General features: G+C 54.6%; 2 protein-coding genes across 2 annotated transcripts; both read right to left on the reverse strand.

The window, feature by feature from the left end:
- Window positions 1-467: 467 nt before the first annotated feature.
- Window positions 468-10,432, reverse strand: LOC114096980 (serine protease 41-like). Its single transcript, XM_071605753.1, has 7 exons — window positions 10,317-10,432; window positions 3,872-4,017; window positions 3,630-3,779; window positions 3,364-3,529; window positions 2,376-2,656; window positions 1,062-1,219; window positions 468-707 (listed from the first exon to the last, which is right to left on the reverse strand). The coding sequence occupies exons 1-7, from the start codon at window positions 10,430-10,432 to the stop codon at window positions 468-470; spliced, it is 1,257 nt and encodes a 418-aa protein (XP_071461854.1).
- Window positions 10,433-11,718: 1,286 nt separating this feature from the next.
- LOC114096979 (testisin-like) lies at window positions 11,719-15,852 on the reverse strand. Its single transcript, XM_027940693.2, has 6 exons — window positions 15,777-15,852; window positions 15,536-15,682; window positions 15,163-15,328; window positions 14,216-14,499; window positions 12,251-12,405; window positions 11,719-11,958 (listed from the first exon to the last, which is right to left on the reverse strand). The coding sequence occupies exons 1-6, from the start codon at window positions 15,850-15,852 to the stop codon at window positions 11,719-11,721; spliced, it is 1,068 nt and encodes a 355-aa protein (XP_027796494.1).
- Window positions 15,853-16,797: the final 945 nt, after the last annotated feature.

Consider the following 16,797-nt stretch of genomic DNA (forward strand, 5'->3'; position numbering starts at 1 on the left):
ATCTTGGTAACACCAGGAGCATCTGAGACTCATGTAGTGGGGCACACCAAGACTGGGGGCGGGGGGCGCTGTCCATGAGGAACATTTATTCCCTGTCACCCTTCCCCAGACTTCCAAGTTCCCAGACACCCTGGGGCTATGACCCTCTTCCCACAAATCAACTTTCTGGGTGAACTGACTGGAAAGGGTTCAGCTGTCTGTGACCAACAGCTGGACAAGATTAGGAGTTAGGGACAGGTCCTGGGCTGCACAGGTCATGGGTAATACAGACAATGGTCCAGGAAGCACAGGGTGCCCATCATGTTCTGGATTGTCAACCTGAGTATGCATAAGTGTTTATTAGCAAACAAGACAGCAGGGGAAAGGGGCTGGTCTGGGAAGCTGTCACCACACAATACTGGGTGTCCACGGGATGGGGAAGGTGCAGAGCTATGGTTCCCACAGTACCTTCATGGGATCAGGTATGCTCAGGCTGGCCCCAGGAGCCTGGGAGCCCAGGGCAGAGTAAGGAACAACAGTGCACGGGAGGGGTCAGGCCTGGGTATGTCATTACGGGATACCAGCATCCGGATCCAGTCAAAGTGTAGACTGACGTTGGTGTAGACTCCAGGCCGGTTGGGTCGACCACAGCCCACTCCCCAGCTCACAATTCCAATCTGATACCACAGCCCTTCCAAGTCGCAGACTAAGGGTCCTCCTGAGTCACCCTGGGGAGAAGCCTGGGTGAGCCCAACCAGGGCAGGTGGGTGGAGCCTGCAGAGAGGCTGGGGGAGCAGGGTGGCAGTGCAGCTGGCAGGAGGGGTGTGAGTCCTATTCCCTGCTCCCCAGCAGAGACAGAGCCTCAGTTTCTGCATCTGCAAAGTGGGGCCTCAGTCTCTACCTCCAGGGGCTGACCGGGTGTGGGAGGAGGCACCACCAGTGGAGAATGAGCAGTATGTTTTGTAGGCTGGTGAATAAGGACTGCCATTGCTTTACTCCAGGTGTGGGCTGGTGGGGGCTCGGAGCCTGCTCTCAGGCCTGGGGCAGGGTGGGTATGATTTCCTCATGGGGTGGGCACTCACGTGGCAGGTATCCCTGCTGCCATTCTCAGCACCAGCACAAAGCATGTCAAAACTGATGGAGCTGCGCTGAAAGGGCAACGCGAACAGCTCCCTGCACCTGCTGTTGTTGAAGATGGTGACCTGCACTTCCCGGAGGTGGTAGGGGGGTGGCAGAGGTACTGGGGTAGGACAGAGACAGAAAGCAAAATCAGCCTCTCCTTTGCCATCTAGAGCAGAGCAGGATGTGTGTGCCCAGCCCACACCTTGTAGCAGTGGAGAGGTCCAGGGTGACCGCTCCACATTGAGGGCAGTCATCAAGATCCGAGGGGACCCGGCGGAAGGACAGGCAGTTGCAGCTACCCTGAAATTTGATATCCTAATTAGACAATAAAGATGCCACCCCTGCTGCCCAGGTAGAGAATATACAAGTTGTACATGTTAAGTGGCCAACTTAACGTTCTGTGAATTAGATATCAAAAAAAAAAAAAAAAAAGGGGAGAGAGAGAGATTGAGAGTCGGGGGGGGCCTGGGGTTGTAGTGCAGTGATAGAGCACTTGCTTAGCGTGTGTGAGGCAATGGGTTCGATCCTCAGCATCACATATAAATAAATAAAAGTCCATTGATAACTAAAAATATTTTTTAAATAAATAAAAGAAAGGAAAAAAAGAGGGATGCAGGATTGAGAGACAAGCAAATGGGACGACCCTGGGAGACACGACAGCATGTGCAAGAAGCAGATGCAAAAGGCCACACGCTCTGTGGCTGCATTGGCAAGGAATGTCCAGAGCAGGCAATCCATGCAGGCAGAGGGCAGGCGGTGGTTTGGGCAGGCGGTGGTTGCCAGGGGCAATGAGCCCAGGCCACCAGGCACGGAGAGGAATGATCAAGGAGGGCGGGGACTCCTGCTGAGATGGAGCTGTTCTGAGGTAGAGGGTGCCAGGATGGCCGCACAGCTTTGGGAACGCCCCGCAGATCTCTGAACAGCCTGCTTCGCCACTGCTGGCTATAAGTTTGGGTTTGTGAACTAAATCACAGTGGAAGGAAGTTAACGGCAGAGGCCCTTGGCAGGAGGCTGTCCTGAGCCTGCCACCCCTACTGGCTAGCAAAGGCACATGCCAAGCCGGCCCCCCTTGCACCCCTGCCTTCTGGCCCACACAGTGTCTGCAAGGGAAGGGGACAGAGCCTGTCTTCCTGCCCTTGCAGTGGGAGCAAGAGGAGGGCAGGCCCTGAGGAGAGAATGCTGAGCGGGTGCCCAGGTCCAGGAGGGGCAGCTGGACCTGGTGGCTAAATGGGATGAGGATAGTGCCCAGCCCAGCCCTCTGTCCCCAACCTTACCCATATTCTCATGGATGACTCCCCAACCAGTCACCCAGCAGTCAGACCGGTGCAGGAACATGAAGGTAGAAGACAGGACACAGACGGGCTGGATGTACTTGCTGTAGGTGACCGAGGAGGCCAGCCTCAGCAGGGCGATGTCATGGAACTTTCCTCTAGCCTGGGGGTTCACAATGATGTCCTTCACTCTGTACCGGTTTCGGTGGGCCCGCAGGCTCCAGAAAGATTGGCGGAGAGTCAGCTCACCAAGCTGGACTATCCACCTGGAAGCACGAGAGAACCTGGCAGGGGAGAAGAGAGCGACCTCCAGGGCCCAGGGAAGGGGGCCTGGCCATCTGAGCACACCTGGGCTGGGGTGATGCTGTGGGGCTGCTACTACTTCCTCATTATGGACACCATTAGTGTCCATGGCAAGTCCTTCTTATGGGCTCAAGGGACCCATGTAGAAACTTCAGACCAAGACAGGCCACAACCTGAGTACTGAGGTGGGAGGAGCAGGAGTGTGGCTCCCCCTAGTGTCTTGTCACCTCCCACAGCTGTCCTAAGGACATAGAGCACAGTCTTGTAGGAGTATACATGTGCCACTCAGAAAGAACAAAGCAGATGTGAGGCCAGTGCTGGTCCTCGGACTGGAAGTCAAACAGCTGGGTGGGGAGAGCTCCACTGGCCGACTGGGTGACCAGCATAGCTCCCTCCTCAACTCAAGCCTCCCACTCCATTGGGAGGTGAAACTATGGTGGTTCCATTTGGTTAGAAAGAGAAGAGAAAATTACAAGAAAAATGCACAATAATGTTTTGGTAAAAAGTGATGCTAGAATTTGAACAGGGTCATCTCCAGGGATGCCAGGGAAAGTCATTTATAAAGTCATTTGTCTGTTACCAGTTGCAGCCCTGCTTGAAGCAAAGGAAAACACGAAGCCCTATCAACAAACAAGAGCGCCCCAGTGCAAGAAGGGAGGTCGCCTTCCCAGTGGACGCCCAGACTCACCTTCTGAAGCAGTGCGCGGCCGACAGCACCCAGCGGCGGCTGAGCAGGCTCCCTCCGCACGTCTTGACATTGCGCACACGCACCAGGGCCTGCCACGGCCAGCGCCCGCGCGAGGACTCCACTCCGCCCACGATCAGAGGGCGGACCTCCCGGCGGCCGCAGGGCCCTGGGGCAGACACGCGGTGAGCTCGCGGGGCAGGCCCACCACTGGGCCGGGGGCCTCTGGGGACGCGCCCACCCGCCCCTCCCCAGGGACCGGCCGTTACTTGAGAGCAGCAGGGTGCTCATGGGACCTGAGGCGGAGGAGAGGGAGAGATGAGGCGTCCTCGCACCGTCCTCTGCATCCGACGCCCGCTCACCGCGCAGGGGGCTCGTCGGGGGCGCCTTACCTGCCTGCGGGTTCTCTTCCTGCGAGTCTGCGTGGAGGCCAGGAGGTGAGCGCCCCTGACCTCCACGATGCCCGCGGCCCCCGTCGCCCCGCCCTGCCAGCAGCGCCCCCTGAATTCACCCTGCTTCTCCAGTCCCGGGCGCCACAGCAGCGCCAGCAGCAGCAGCGGCGGCAGAAGTGGGCAGCTCCTCTCGCCCATGGCCTCTTCTGCAGCCTGGCGCCCCCTGGGCTCCCTGCAGCTCCGCTCCAGATCCTGCCGGCGCCCCCTGCGGGAGAGGCAGCAGGCTGGAAGCCCTGGCCACCACCTTCACCCAGATGAGCTCCCTGGGACCAAGGGACCCTTGGGGACCACAGTGCCTTCTGCTCCTACAGGAGTTGGTCAGCTGGCACACGTCTTGATGTGGTGCTGCAGCCAGTGAACCCCAACACCCCTTTCTTGTCTGCAGCCCATGAGCGCTAGCTGCCTCCTCTGATGCCCTCTTTCCCCCACCCACAACTCCCCCAGGAACAAGGACATGGCCCTCAGCCAGGAGCCCCCCGGGAAGCCCACTAGCACCTCCTCCTGGCAGGCTGATCTGGAGTCAGCAGTGTGGCGCCTCCTGCGAAAGGTGCTGCTCCTTTGCAACCACGGAGCTGGGCTGCGACCATGCACAGGGCTCGAGCTCCTTCTCTGCCTGCTGCCTGCAGTGGGCCTCACACAACTGCCCGGGCCTCCAGGGCCTCTGCTTCCTGTGGGAGTGGGGTCAGTGTACCAGTCCCACTTGTGAGTGGACAGCCAGCCAGGCATCAGCACCAACACCCCCTGGGTCAGAGAGTCCCCATCGGGTCCCATAGAACTCAGAAGAGTCAGTGTGCTCCTGGGTGAGGACACAAGCGTGAGCCTCTCTCCAGATGTGTTCCCCAGCAGAGGCCAGTGGACAGGGCTGAATTCTCCCAGAGTGGACCTGAGACTGCTGGCCCAAAGGAGTGCCACAAGGGAAGACAGCAGCTTCTGGTCACCAGGGCTGTACTGAGGCGTGGTCAGGGAGGCATGAGATGCCCAGGTGGGAACCTTGGTTACTCAGTCTCTGCGTGTGGCCCAAGCCCCTCGGGGAATCCCAATGTTAGTGGGACCCGGAGTGGCACCATTCTCCAAGGTTGCAGGGACACTCCTCAGGAAGGATCATCCAAGGGCACCTGTGGTCTCCCCAGAGCTGCTCAAGGGCCAGTGCTTTGCTTGGACTGCGCTGGATTGGAACACCCTGCTCCTGCTGAGTTGGCCCTGGACGGCCCAACAAGGAGAATGGAGAATGTTCCAGGAGAACTTGGGCCTTCATCAGAGGGTCTGTTGCAGGGAGGTCAGCTGACCACAGAGGAAGCCCAGATAATCCACGGAGAGCAGACAACTGGGAAACTACTTATTTTGTTTTTCATACCCGAGATAGAGCCTGGGGATGCTCTAACGCCCAGCCACACCCCCAGCCCTTTTAAACAAAGTTTCAGACAGTTCAGTCACCGAGGCTGTGCTGGATGTGGGATCCTCCTGCCTCAGCCTTCCCGTCACTGGGATTACCAGCATTCACCACTACACCCCTCTACAACTGGGAAACTTGGAACTAGTGTCCCTCAGAAAGATTCAGGAGGAGTCTTCCAGGAGGAGGCAAGGATTGTCCAGGAAAGGAGCAACTGGAGAAAAGAGAGTGTGGAGAAGTTTAAAATATCACTGCTGAGCAGAACATTGTAGCAGAAGGGCTCAGCACTAATTTGGTCATAGCTAAGTAAGAAATGCAGTGGTAAGCTGGAAAAGAAAACAAAGAAAGGAACTCAGAAGGCAGAGCAAGGATTTGGAGGAGGGATTCCACAAGAGAAGGCTGTAAAGACAGATTCAGCCAGAAGTGGTGGCGAATGCTTGTAATCCCAGTAGCTCAGAAGGATGAGGCAGGAACATCCCAAGTCTTTGGGAGCCCTGTCTTAATAAATAGAAAGGGAAAAAGAGAGAGAGAAAGAGACTGACCCCCCCATCCCCCGGGGGTGTGGGAATTTAACTCAGGGATAGAACATTTGCCTACCTTGTGCAAGAATCTGGGTTCAGCTACCAGTGCCATATGTAAATGGGTAAATAAATAAATGAGAAGGTAAAGATGGCCTCTGCAGCAGGGGAATGTCCAGACTGAGCCAGTCTGAAGATGCAGTGCATTAGCTGCACTTGGAACATTCCTGACACCACATGGGCTGAAGCAAGTAATGGGCACCCTCAGAGGGGAGGACTTGGAAGGCTCTTGCCTCTCTCAGGAAATAGGTCACCAGAGCCAGGGAGAGTCACCTCCTCAGCATCACACTCAGCAGAGGAGCTATGAGCACAGAGAGGGTCAATCACGATGGCTGCAGCTCACAGAGCACCTCTGGGAGCAAGCAGCTCACTGAGGCAGAGGATGATGGATATGACAAGGACTGTGGTGATGTCTTCAAAGGAGATTTACTCATCCATTGGAAACTGCCCTGCACAGTACAGAAACTCCTCAAGTGGGAGGATTGTGTCTTTATCCATATAAGGTTTCTGAATCATGTGAAACTTCAGTTTCTTTTGAAATCACAAAGTCCATCTTTGGGTTGGTGAGACTATGAGAGTATCTTTTTCTTGTTCTTGTTCTTCTTCTTTTTTTTTTTCCTTAATGATCCTGGAGATTGAACCCAGAGGCACTAAGCTACACTCACAGTCCTTTTTTATTTTTATTTTGCAGCAGGGTCTTGCCAACTTGCTGAGGCTGGCCTTGAACTTGCACTCCTCCTACCTCAACCCCACAAGTCTCTGGCATCACAGGTGTGGGCCATCACACTCAGCAACACTGGACTTTCTTACAAAATGCCAGCAAGTACATTTCTGTGAGTGCAAACAGAAGTAGGTGGAGAAAGTTGTTGTTGTTTTTTTTTTTTTTTTTGGTCACTTCTTTCTATTTGATTTTTGTTGGTGGTACCAGTGATCACACCCAGGGACTTGTGCATGCTAGGCAGGTGTTCTATCAGTGAGCTACATCCCCAGCCTGCCATTTCTTTCTAAATGCTTTCTTTCTGTTTCAGCTTTAATATACATTATTGAAAGAACTGCACAAAAGATGAAATCAGATGAGGAAATTTTAATGTCAGATAAAACATGTCCAAGGCTAGAGGTCTTTGGTTTGAAAACTGAGGATCTTTTCCATAGACAAAAGTTGCATTCAGGGGCTGGGGCTGGGGCTCAGTGGTAGAGCATGTGTGAGACACTGGGCTCGATTCTCAACACTGCATATAAATAAATGAATAAAATAAAGGTCCATCAACATCTAAAAACAAAATTTTTAAAAAAGTTGCATTCCACTAAAAGATGTAGGAGGCATGTCCCTCTGTGTCCCCAGAGCAGAGGTCTTGGGACATAAGCAAAAAAGCGTTCAAAATACTCAAAGCAACTAAAATCCACATTTCCTCTCTCAGAATTCAGGAGATCAGTTAGAGATGAAAATGAACAAGTGGAGAAGCCGTCACACCAGGGTTGTCACCATGCATGATTTCCACTGCACTGCAGCATTTGGGTGCTCAGTGGGTCATCCTGTCCCTGGGGCACTGAGGCCCTTGGAAGTTGGTTACCTGGAGGTGAGGTGGAGGGCAGCCCCAGTGCCAAGCCCAGCAGCACATCTGGGAGGTCCCTGATCCCAAGAGACAGGTCCACTGCCGCCCCCTGGTGGCAAGTGGGCAGATGTCAAGGCGCTGGCTGTGGGTGGTCAGAGGGCAGGTACTTCCATTTTTCCTGTTGGGATCCAGTGTCCTTGAATAATGAGTTTACCTCTCTCACCCCTGGTGTCCTGGCCCACCTAAGGCCCACAGAGCCTGGGGATGGAAGGTCAATGACCAACAGGGCTGAGTGGGTGTGCTTGTCCAAGATGCCTGTGGCAGGTTCTGAGCTCTACAGCTCCACTGCCCATCCAGCCCACAGAGACACAGTCAGCTGCAGCACAGAGCAGAAGGTAGAATTTTTTGCCCATTCCTGTGGGACTCAGCAGGTCCTCACCCTGCAGTCTCAGTTCCTCTGCTGCACAGTTGGGGGTCATAAGAGCTCTTGGGGGCAGGGGGTATGTCCTACAGGAGGTGTCAGGCCAGGCACTCAGTACTTTAGCTAGCAGCTAGCACCCAGTGAAAGGTGGGTATTGTGATTCCAGGACAAGAGCGGGGGGGGGGGGGGGGAGGCCCTGGGAGCTGGGTCAAGGACCCCAGATCATGCAGGCCTGGACCCCTGTTCTCAGGCATTGTGTGGAGGCCTTAGGCCCTGCCCAAGTTTGGAGGACAGGTGTGAGCCCAGCCCCACCCCAGCATGAGCCCAGGAGCCCAGGAGCTGCAATCATCTCCTTCTTCCCAGAGTGTCTGGGAACTCAGGCCCCAAGACCAGTCAGGTGTACAAGTGCAGTGCAAGATGGCCCTAGCCCTCCCAATATCTTGCTCTTCCTCCTACCTGGAGCCCTTCTGGGGAATGAGAGTCCCTCAGCTCTCCAGCCCACCCTGTTTCCCAAGTTGGCCTCAAATCTGCTATCTTTCTGCCTCAGCTTCCTAAGTCTCTGGAATTACAGGCAAGCACAGAGTTGGGCCACAGCTGCTTGCATTTTAAAAAGCCTGATTTACATTTTTGCTCCTTTGGGTCCGGTCTCAAATGAATCCAAGTAAACTTACATGTTTGCATTCTGCCTAGGGTTAACTAAAAGTACAAATTTCCAAGCAAACTTGAATAACAAAATTATCTTTGTCTAGGCAGAAGGGAAAAAAAAAATCCAATGCATTCATGTAAACCTGTAATTTCAGTTCAAGAAGTAACTTAAAACCATTCGCAGAAATATCTTAGGCATGCCAATCAAACAAAAGTATTAATCTAAGCAGACAGAACCCAAAAGTCAATTTACTTTTTTTTTTTAAAAAATATTTTTTTAGTTGTTGTTGGACACATGCCTTTATTTATTTTTATGTGGTGCTGATGATTGAACCTAGCGCCTTGCATGTGCTAGGCGAGTGCTCTACCGCTGAGCCACAACCTCAGCCCTCATTTACTTTTTTAAGAAAGCTACAAGTTGTGGGGCTGGGGTTGTGGCTCAGTAGCAGAGCGTTTCCTACCATATGTGAGGCACTGGATTCGATCCTCAGCACCACATAAAAATAATAAATAAAATAAAGGCATTTTGTCCATCTACAACTAAAACACAAGCAAACAAACAAAAAAGCCAGTGAAGAGTCAGCGCCTGTGGCACATGCCTGTAATTCCAGCGGCTCAGGAGGCTGAAGCAGGAGAATTGGAAGTTCAAAGCCAGCCCGGGCAATTTAGTAAGGGCTTAAGCAACTCAGTGAGACCCTGTCTCTAAATAAAATACAAAGGGATGGATGTGGCTCAGTGGTTAAGGTCCCCTGGGTTCAATCCCGGGGACCAAAATAAATAAACAAACCTCCATGATGTTAAAACAAAATGACAAAATGTGAGCAGAAAAGTCTCTACTAAGGAAAAAAAAAAAAAAAAAAAAAAAGGAGCCATAGCCTGCTCCCCACACCCCAGCCGTGTCTATGAATCCAGGGGCAATTTAACCTTGGTGAGTTTGAATAAAATCCTGTCCAATGCTGTCTTCAGGAACTACTTTCAAATTGTTTTTTTATTCCAAAAAAATACCAGAGCCAGGTCTATTACTGAAGAGACCGTCTTTTGCTTAGATTCAGGCTGAGTGCTGTAAGTTGACCAGGACGCGCCTGCAGGAGTTCTCAGAGGGCACCACCGACCCACCGACCCACCGAAGGAAACCCGAATAAACAGGGCACCTTTCCAAAACAAGTTCCCGGAGAGGAGAAACTGGACTGCGGCCTTCCCTGGCTGTGTCAAGCTGCTCACTACCCCAAACACACCACGTGGACCCAAAAGGCCTAAAAGTCCCCAAGCGGAGACTGAAGTTCCTGATCCGTACTCGCGCCAATCGGTACCGCAAAAGACCGGCATTGGATCCAAATGGCACAGGACCTCTCCAGATGGGGTCCCCCGACCCCTGACGCAGTTTCCTTCTCCAGCGTGAGTGAGGCAAAGGGAAGGGTGTGTCTCCAAGGCCGCTGCTGGTGAGTTCAGACTCACTGCAAGGCCAGCACCGCTGGTCGCGGCGGGGACGCGACGCGGGACTCAGGGTCGCCCCGCTGGGAGGCGCAGCCGAGGGACTGTTAGGGCTGGCCGGCCGGGGCCCTTATCCGACGGAGGACGCGGAGGCCCTGGGGCGGCCCTGGGCGGTGCCGCAGTTTCTCCCCCTGACTCCTGCCTTCGGAGCACGGCGGACCCGGCGGCCGCAGCCGCGCCACTGCTGTCGGGGTCCCGCCTCGGGCGCGTGGTCCGCGGGCCGCGCAGCAGCTTCAACCCCACGGGCGCGCGGGGCGGACGGCAGGGGGCGTCCCGCCTTGGGCTGCAGGGTCTGCCCAGCCGTCTCTCCCTTGTTCCTCCCCAGTCGCTGACCCGGCAGGATGTCCCGGCTGGGGTCCCTCAGTCCAACGAGCGGTCGCCCCCATGGGCTGCACAGCGGAGGGGCCGCGCTTGGGCAGGACCCACGTGTCTGCGCGTTCTCCCCCGCGGCCCCGCCGGGCGCAGACCTCAGCCGGGAGGATCCAACGCTCTTCCAAGTTCCAGGCGGCTGCAGGCTGCAGGCCACCCGGCGGGGAACACATCCCGCGAGGCATTGGGCATGAAGGGACAGAGGTGTTAAGTGCGGTAGGAGCAGGTCCAGCCAGCAGCAGGCGGGCGCAGGCTGCACCGAGGCTGCCTGGGCGATCTAGACGGAGAATGGGCACCTGCAGAGGCCAGGCTGGGCGGACACACAAGACCCGCAGCCAGTGCGGATGGAGCAGCCAGGGGGGCCTGGAGGAGAGGGGCGGCTCTGTAAGGGCGCAGGAGTGCTGGGACAGGAGGCTGCCGGTGGGGCTCAGTGCTGACGGAACTTGTCCACAAGGGTTTTTAATCTCTCTATGGGAACCGCAAGACGGGGGAGAGGAGACCAGGCCACGGTGTAGAGAGGGCAGTACATCCTTTGCGGCTTACTCCCAGAGTGGGGAGTCAGAAGCCCTCTCTAGCTTTCCTCCCAAGCTCACACCTGAGAGGAGCTTCAGGGTGTGTATTTTCCAGGAAGTGGGGCTGTGGGTGGCACCAGGAGAGAGGAATCTGGCCACAGCATCTTCATCTTCTGTTCTCACAGCATTTGGGATCTTGCAAGACCCACTCTGCTTGAATAGGCTAGAGACCCCCCACCAAAGCTGCCCTGGTGAGCAGGTCTCTTGGCCACACTAAGGAGGGCCTTCGGATGCAGATAGGGTGGTGGGTGCCTTCCCACTGGCCCACCCCCCACTTCCTGCTGATGCTGCAACTGGTGAAGCCCAGATTGACAGCCTCAGCTGGAGTCAGCTCCTGCTCTGGAGAATCCCATGCCTTGGGACCACCCGTGCCTTGGGGGTCAGGAGGAATGCCAACCCTGCTGTCCTTGTCCTCAGTGAACCAGTGCTGAGATTACCCACAATGAGAAACTGTTTGTATAAACTCAGTACTTCCCTGCCTCAGTTTCCCAACTTCCTCACCTGCACCAAAGGCCTGGTCCTAGTTTGGCTTTTAGGGGACCAGAGTAACACAAAGAGTGACTGACATTTGCATGATGGTGTACACTGGGATGCTCTCCAGCACCTGCACCCCCACTCTTCCCAGCCCCCAGACACCTTACAACTACACCCCTCTTGTAAATTATCTGATTGAACTAAATGGAGAGGGTTCTGCTGTTTGCATTAGCCGAGCTTTTGGTTAGCTGGGGACAGGTCTTGGGCTGAACTGGACAGGGGTGAACAGGAGGAAACTGTCAAGGAAGCCACCAAGTCTGGAAGAATGCTGAATGTGTTTATTAGCCAATAGAACAGAAGAGGACCAAAGCTTTAACTAGCAGAAGGTTCCAACCCTCGAAGGCCAGGTTCATTTAGACTGGTCCCAGGAGCCTGGGAACCCAGAGCAGAGTAAGGAACAGCAGTGCAGGGGAGGGGTCAGGCCTGGGCATGCCATTACGGGCTATCAGCATCCGGATCCAGTCAAAGTGCTGACTAACGTTGGTGTAGACTCCAGGCCGGTTGGGTCGACCACAGCCCACTCCCCAGCTCACAATTCCAATCTGATACCAGAGCCCTTCCAGTTCGCAGACTAAGGGTCCTCCTGAGTCACCCTGGGGAGAAGCCTGGGTGAGCCCAGCCCTGGGCAGGGTAGGTGGGGCCTGCAGAGAGGCTGGGGGAGCAGGGGTGGCTGTGGAGCCAGGAGACTGGGTATGAGTTCTACTGTCTCTTCCCCAGGAGGGACAGAGCCTCAGTTTCTGCATCTACAAAGTGGGACAGTCTCTACCTCCCAGGATTAGCATGAGATCAAATGAGGTATAGGGTAACAAGCTGATGTTTGGCCTGGGGCTGGGAAAAGTGGGATAATAGTTGCAGAAGATCATGGTGGGCTGGGGTGACACTCACGAAGCAGGAATCCTTGCCTCCTGCGAGCTGTCCGGCACAAACCATGTCTCCCCAGATGCTGTAGCGGAAGTCTGACATTTGGTACAAGTGGTTACAGATGGTGGTGTTGATGATGGAGACCTGCACTTCCTGGAGGGTGTAAGGAGATGGCAGATCTGTGGGGGACAGGGGACAGAGAAACAGGCAACTTGATTCTCTGCTGGGGTTGAGGAGAGACATCATAGGCTGTTGGATAGGGGTGACCCTGGGCACCAACAATGCCTGCAACTGTCTCTTGCTGGGCCTGGGCTCCAGCCCTGTACTCAGGAACAATCAACAAGTTACAGAAGAAGGCTAGGGTGTAGCTCAGTGGTAGAGTGCATGTTCCAGGCCCTGGATTGAATCCCCAGCAACCCCTGCAACACACAAAAGAACAATATCAAAGAGGGACCTGTGGAGACAGGTGCAGTGATGCACCCCTGTAATCCCAGGGGCTTAGGAGGCTAAGGCAGAAGGATCACAAGTTCAAACCAAGCCTCATCAATTTAGCAAGGCCCTAAGCAACTCAGTGAGACCCTGTCTCTAAATAAAATATTATATCTGGGAGCAGGCTGGGGTTGTGGCTCAGTGGTAGAGCACTTCCCTAGCATGTGTGAGGCACTGGGTTCAATTCTCAGCACCACATATAAATAAATGAATAAAATAAAGATCCATCAACATCTTAAAAATTTTTTTAAAAAAGGGCTGGGGATGTTGCTTGGTGGTTTACCATCTGTGTCTTCAATCTCTGGTACCAAAAAATAAATAAAGAAAAGGAAGAAAGGAAGGAAGGAAGGAAGAAGGAAGGAAGGAAGAGGGACCAGTGGAAGTACAGGCTGTTAGCACTCTGCCAACACTCAGTTTCTCTCACTGTAGAATGTACACAAAGCTCCTGCCTGAGGCAGTGGGGTGATTCCTCGGTCAAAATAAGCATAAGGGGAGGGGTTAAGATGGCTGAAATGGTTTTATGATTAACAAAGCCCTGCTGCAGCATCCAGATGCCAGACAGGGTGGGAGCCATCCATTGATGCTCTCTCCTTGATGACACCCGGGGCACCTCCAAGGCTTGAACCATGTGCTTTCAAGGTTCCTTCATCACCTCTGGGATGGTGGGGCATCAAGACCCACTCCCAGATAAAGAACAGGTCAGGGGAAAAGTCACCTCCAGAAAGGCACCAGAGAAGTGTCAGAGCCTGATGTGAACCCAATTCCTGTCTGCGTCCAGTTACCACAGGACCCTGTAAAGGATGACAAGAGCTGACACACAGATAGTGCTTCTTCTACATTGGACACTTCTAAGAGCTTGGGTGCTAACCCTGTTAAACCTCAGAGCTACCCTGAGGTTAAGAGCTCGATCCTCAGCACCACATACAAACAAAGATGTTGTGTCCGCCGGAAACTAAAAAATAAATATTAAAAAATCTCTCTCACTCTCTTAAATTTTTTTTTTCATTTTAAGACAGTCTCACTAAGTTGCCCAGGTTGGCCTTGAACTTGAGATCCTCCTGCCTCAACCTACTGAGCAGCTGTGCTGGCCACACCCTGTGGCTTGGAAATTTTGAGAAGAAAGGGCTCAGCTCTCTGGGACAGGCAAGTGGAACTGGGGTGGCTGCAGAAGGCACACTGAGGCTCAGTGGTGGGCTGGCTGAGGAAGTGGGAAGACACATGAATAAAGCAAGGCTGAGGTTCTTCTCCACACCCTCAGGACCCCCATCTCTCAGGCTGGCCAAGCCGGCCTCCTCTGCACCCCTTCCTTCTGGCTCACATGGTGTCTGCAAGGGAAGGGGATGAGCCTGTCTTCCTGCCCTTGCAGTGGGAGCAAGAGGAGAGAAGCCTCTGAGCAGAGAATGCTGAGCAGGTGCCCAAGTCCAGAGAGGGGCAGCTGAGCTTGGTGGCTAAATGGGATGAGTAGTACCTTCTCCCAGACCCACCTATCCCCAGCCTCACCTTCACCCTCTCTGATGTCCCCCCAGCCGGTCACCCAGCAGTCAGTCCGGTTCTCGAATTCCAACGCGGAGGGAACGATGCAAATAGGCTGGATAAGGTTTGTGTACTTGACAGAGGAGTCCAACCTTAGCAGGGCAATGTCATAGGGTGCCTTCCCCTTGAATTGGGGGTTCAGATAGATATCTTCCACTTGGTAACGATTGTAGTAGGCTTGCAGGTTCCAGATACCTGGCCTAGAAGTCAGCTCCCCAAACTGGACCGTCCACTCAAAGGGATCAAGAGAACTGGTGGGGGAGAAGAGAGCGGGCCACCTGAGTACACCTACACCCCTTCCTGATGGGACACTGCGGGGCCACTACCACCTGCTCATCCCAAACACCATTAGCAAGTCCCTCTGATGGGCCCTCAAGACAGACATAACCAAAGCCCTCACTTTTGGGCACTCTGAGGACCGTGGCTCCCTCCAGTGGTCTTGTCACCTCCAAGAGCTGTCCTAATGACATGAACCCCTATGTAGCCCAAAAGAACTGAACAGATGTGGGTAGTGGTGTGGGTGCTGGGCAGGATTGAGTCAAACCGCTGCTCTGGAGACAGCTCCACAGGTCAGGCTGCTTGGCCAGCACCTGCCCCACCCCTTAGCCCCGGACTCCTGAGGTATACATCTGCAAGGTAGGTGGAGGGTGGGAGGAAAAGAAAGGGGAGAGAGAAAGGAAAGGTGAGCAATACACTCAACGGTGCATGGGAATGCAATGGAAGAACATTCTGGAGGAAACTGACAAAGGTTCCCTCCAGGGGCACCCACAGAAACTCAGGTGGGTACAACCAGCTGCAGCAGAGCCTTGAGCTCAGTACAAGAGCCTTGGGCTGCGTACACCTGAAATGGGTGCTCAAGTGTGGCACTGGCCACGGTCACTTCCCACCCGCCCCCAGCTCTCTCCCCGACTCACGTTTCAAAGCAGTGGGCGGCAGTGAGCACCCAGCGGCGGCTGAGCAGGCTGGCTCCGCACATGTGGCTGCCCCATAGGCGCAGGCTCCCTTGCCATGGCCAGCTCTCGAGTCTCGCGTTCTCTCCACCCACCACGCGAGACGGGAGGGTCCGGTGGCCGCATGGCCCTGGGATGGTCAGACGGACCTGTGGCTGTGTTGAACGAGACAGGCCCACCCCGCCCGGCTTGCCCCCGGGGTCCCTGGCCCCCGAGGGGCTCCATCGAGGCCCCGCGCGAGGCCCCGCGCATCCTGGGTCTGGCTGTGGAAGGAGACGTGGTTCTGGGATCCTCCCCTGTGGCCCGCAGGCCCAGCCCTCCCACAGGGCCCCGTTACTTTCAAACACAGATGAGTCCTCGAATCTGGGGTGAGGGAGAGGAACGGATGAGGCGTCCTTTGCACCCCGGTGCAGGCGCACCACAGTCACACAGGTAGCGGGCATCCTGGGCGCCTTACCTGACAACAGGTCCACTTCCAGCGACTCTGGGTGGAGGCGAGAAGGTGAGCGCCCTTGACCTCGGCACCCGTCATCCCCTCCATTGCCACCAGTGCTGCCAGCAGCGCCCCCTGCACTCACCCTTCTCCTCCTCGGGTTCCACCCGAGACAGTAGCAGCGCCAGCAGCAGCAGCAGCTTCTCGCCCCGAGTGCTCATGGCCTTCTCTCCTGCAACCTGGCGCCCCTCTGCTTCCTACTGCTCCAGGTCCTGCTGGCGCCCCCTCTGCTTCCTACTGCTCCAGGCCCTGCTGGCGCCCCCTAGGGGAGAGGCAGCAGGCGGGAGCCCTGGCCACCACATTCTCCCAGCTGGAGCTCCCTGGGCCTATGCTGAAGCCCTTGGGTTCAGCTGCTACGGGGGTTGGTCAGCCTCTGCACTCCTTGATATGGGGCAGCGGCCAGTGAGCCTCACAACCCCTTTCTTGTCTCCTGGCTGCCTTCTCTGTTGCCCGCTTTGCTCCACCAGGACCAAGGACCTGGCCTTCAGCCAGGAGCCCCCAGGTAAGCCTATTAGCACCTCCTCCTTGTTTGCCAGGCCAGGAACATATTCCTTCACAGGACTTTGTTGGGGACTTTGTGACGGCCTTGGGCTTTGTGTCTGCTAGCGGGCAGCAGTCTGGTCCCCACCGGCTCAGGCTGCCCCCTAGCGGCAAGCCCCCTTCGCTGACCTCGTTGAGCCTTTTTTCCCCTTTAAATTGGAGGTACACACTATTAGTGGATTGCCTTAATTTTTTAAAAAAATTAAATATATTTATATGTACATTTAAATTTATTTATTTAATGGTACTGGGAATTGAACTCAAGAGTGCCTTACAGCTGAGCTACCTCCCCAGCCCTCTTTATTTTTTGAGCCAGGCCTGCTACTAAGTTACCTAGGCTGTTCTCAAACTTGAGATCTTCTTGCTCAGCCTCTTGGATCACTGGTATATTTTTTGTCTTTAACTGACACATAATTGTACATAGGTATGAGTACAATGTGACTTTTCAATGCATGCATACAATGTGCAGGGATCATATTCATCACCACAAACCTTTATCACCTCTTTGTGTTGGGAACATTCAAAATCCTCTACACTAGCTAATCTATCATTATATTATATTCAGT

This window comes from Marmota flaviventris, chromosome 19 (assembly GCF_047511675.1).
Source record: "Marmota flaviventris isolate mMarFla1 chromosome 19, mMarFla1.hap1, whole genome shotgun sequence".
In the NCBI taxonomy this organism is placed as follows: domain Eukaryota; kingdom Metazoa; phylum Chordata; class Mammalia; order Rodentia; family Sciuridae; genus Marmota; species Marmota flaviventris.

Excerpts from the sequence above, each read along its gene's own strand:
- LOC114096980 (XM_071605753.1), bottom strand. The coding sequence starts at position 10,432 with ATGTGTTCCCCGCCGGGTGGCCTGCAGCCTGCAGCCGCCTGGAACTTG. Across the intron at positions 3,780-3,871 it reads CCCGGGACTGGAGAAGCAGG|ACTCGCAGGAAGAGAACCCG; the intron begins GTGAATTCAGGG and ends GCCTCCACGCAG. Across the intron at positions 1,220-2,375 it reads AGTCATCCATGAGAATATGG|TACCTCTGCCACCCCCCTAC; the intron begins GTAAGGTTGGGG and ends GTCCTACCCCAG.
- LOC114096979 (XM_027940693.2), bottom strand. The coding sequence starts at position 15,852 with ATGAGCACTCGGGGCGAGAAGCTGCTGCTGCTGCTGGCGCTGCTACTG. Across the intron at positions 15,683-15,776 it reads GGAACCCGAGGAGGAGAAGG|AGTCGCTGGAAGTGGACCTG; the intron begins GTGAGTGCAGGG and ends GCCTCCACCCAG. Across the intron at positions 12,406-14,215 it reads GGACATCAGAGAGGGTGAAG|ATCTGCCATCTCCTTACACC; the intron begins GTGAGGCTGGGG and ends TGTCCCCCACAG.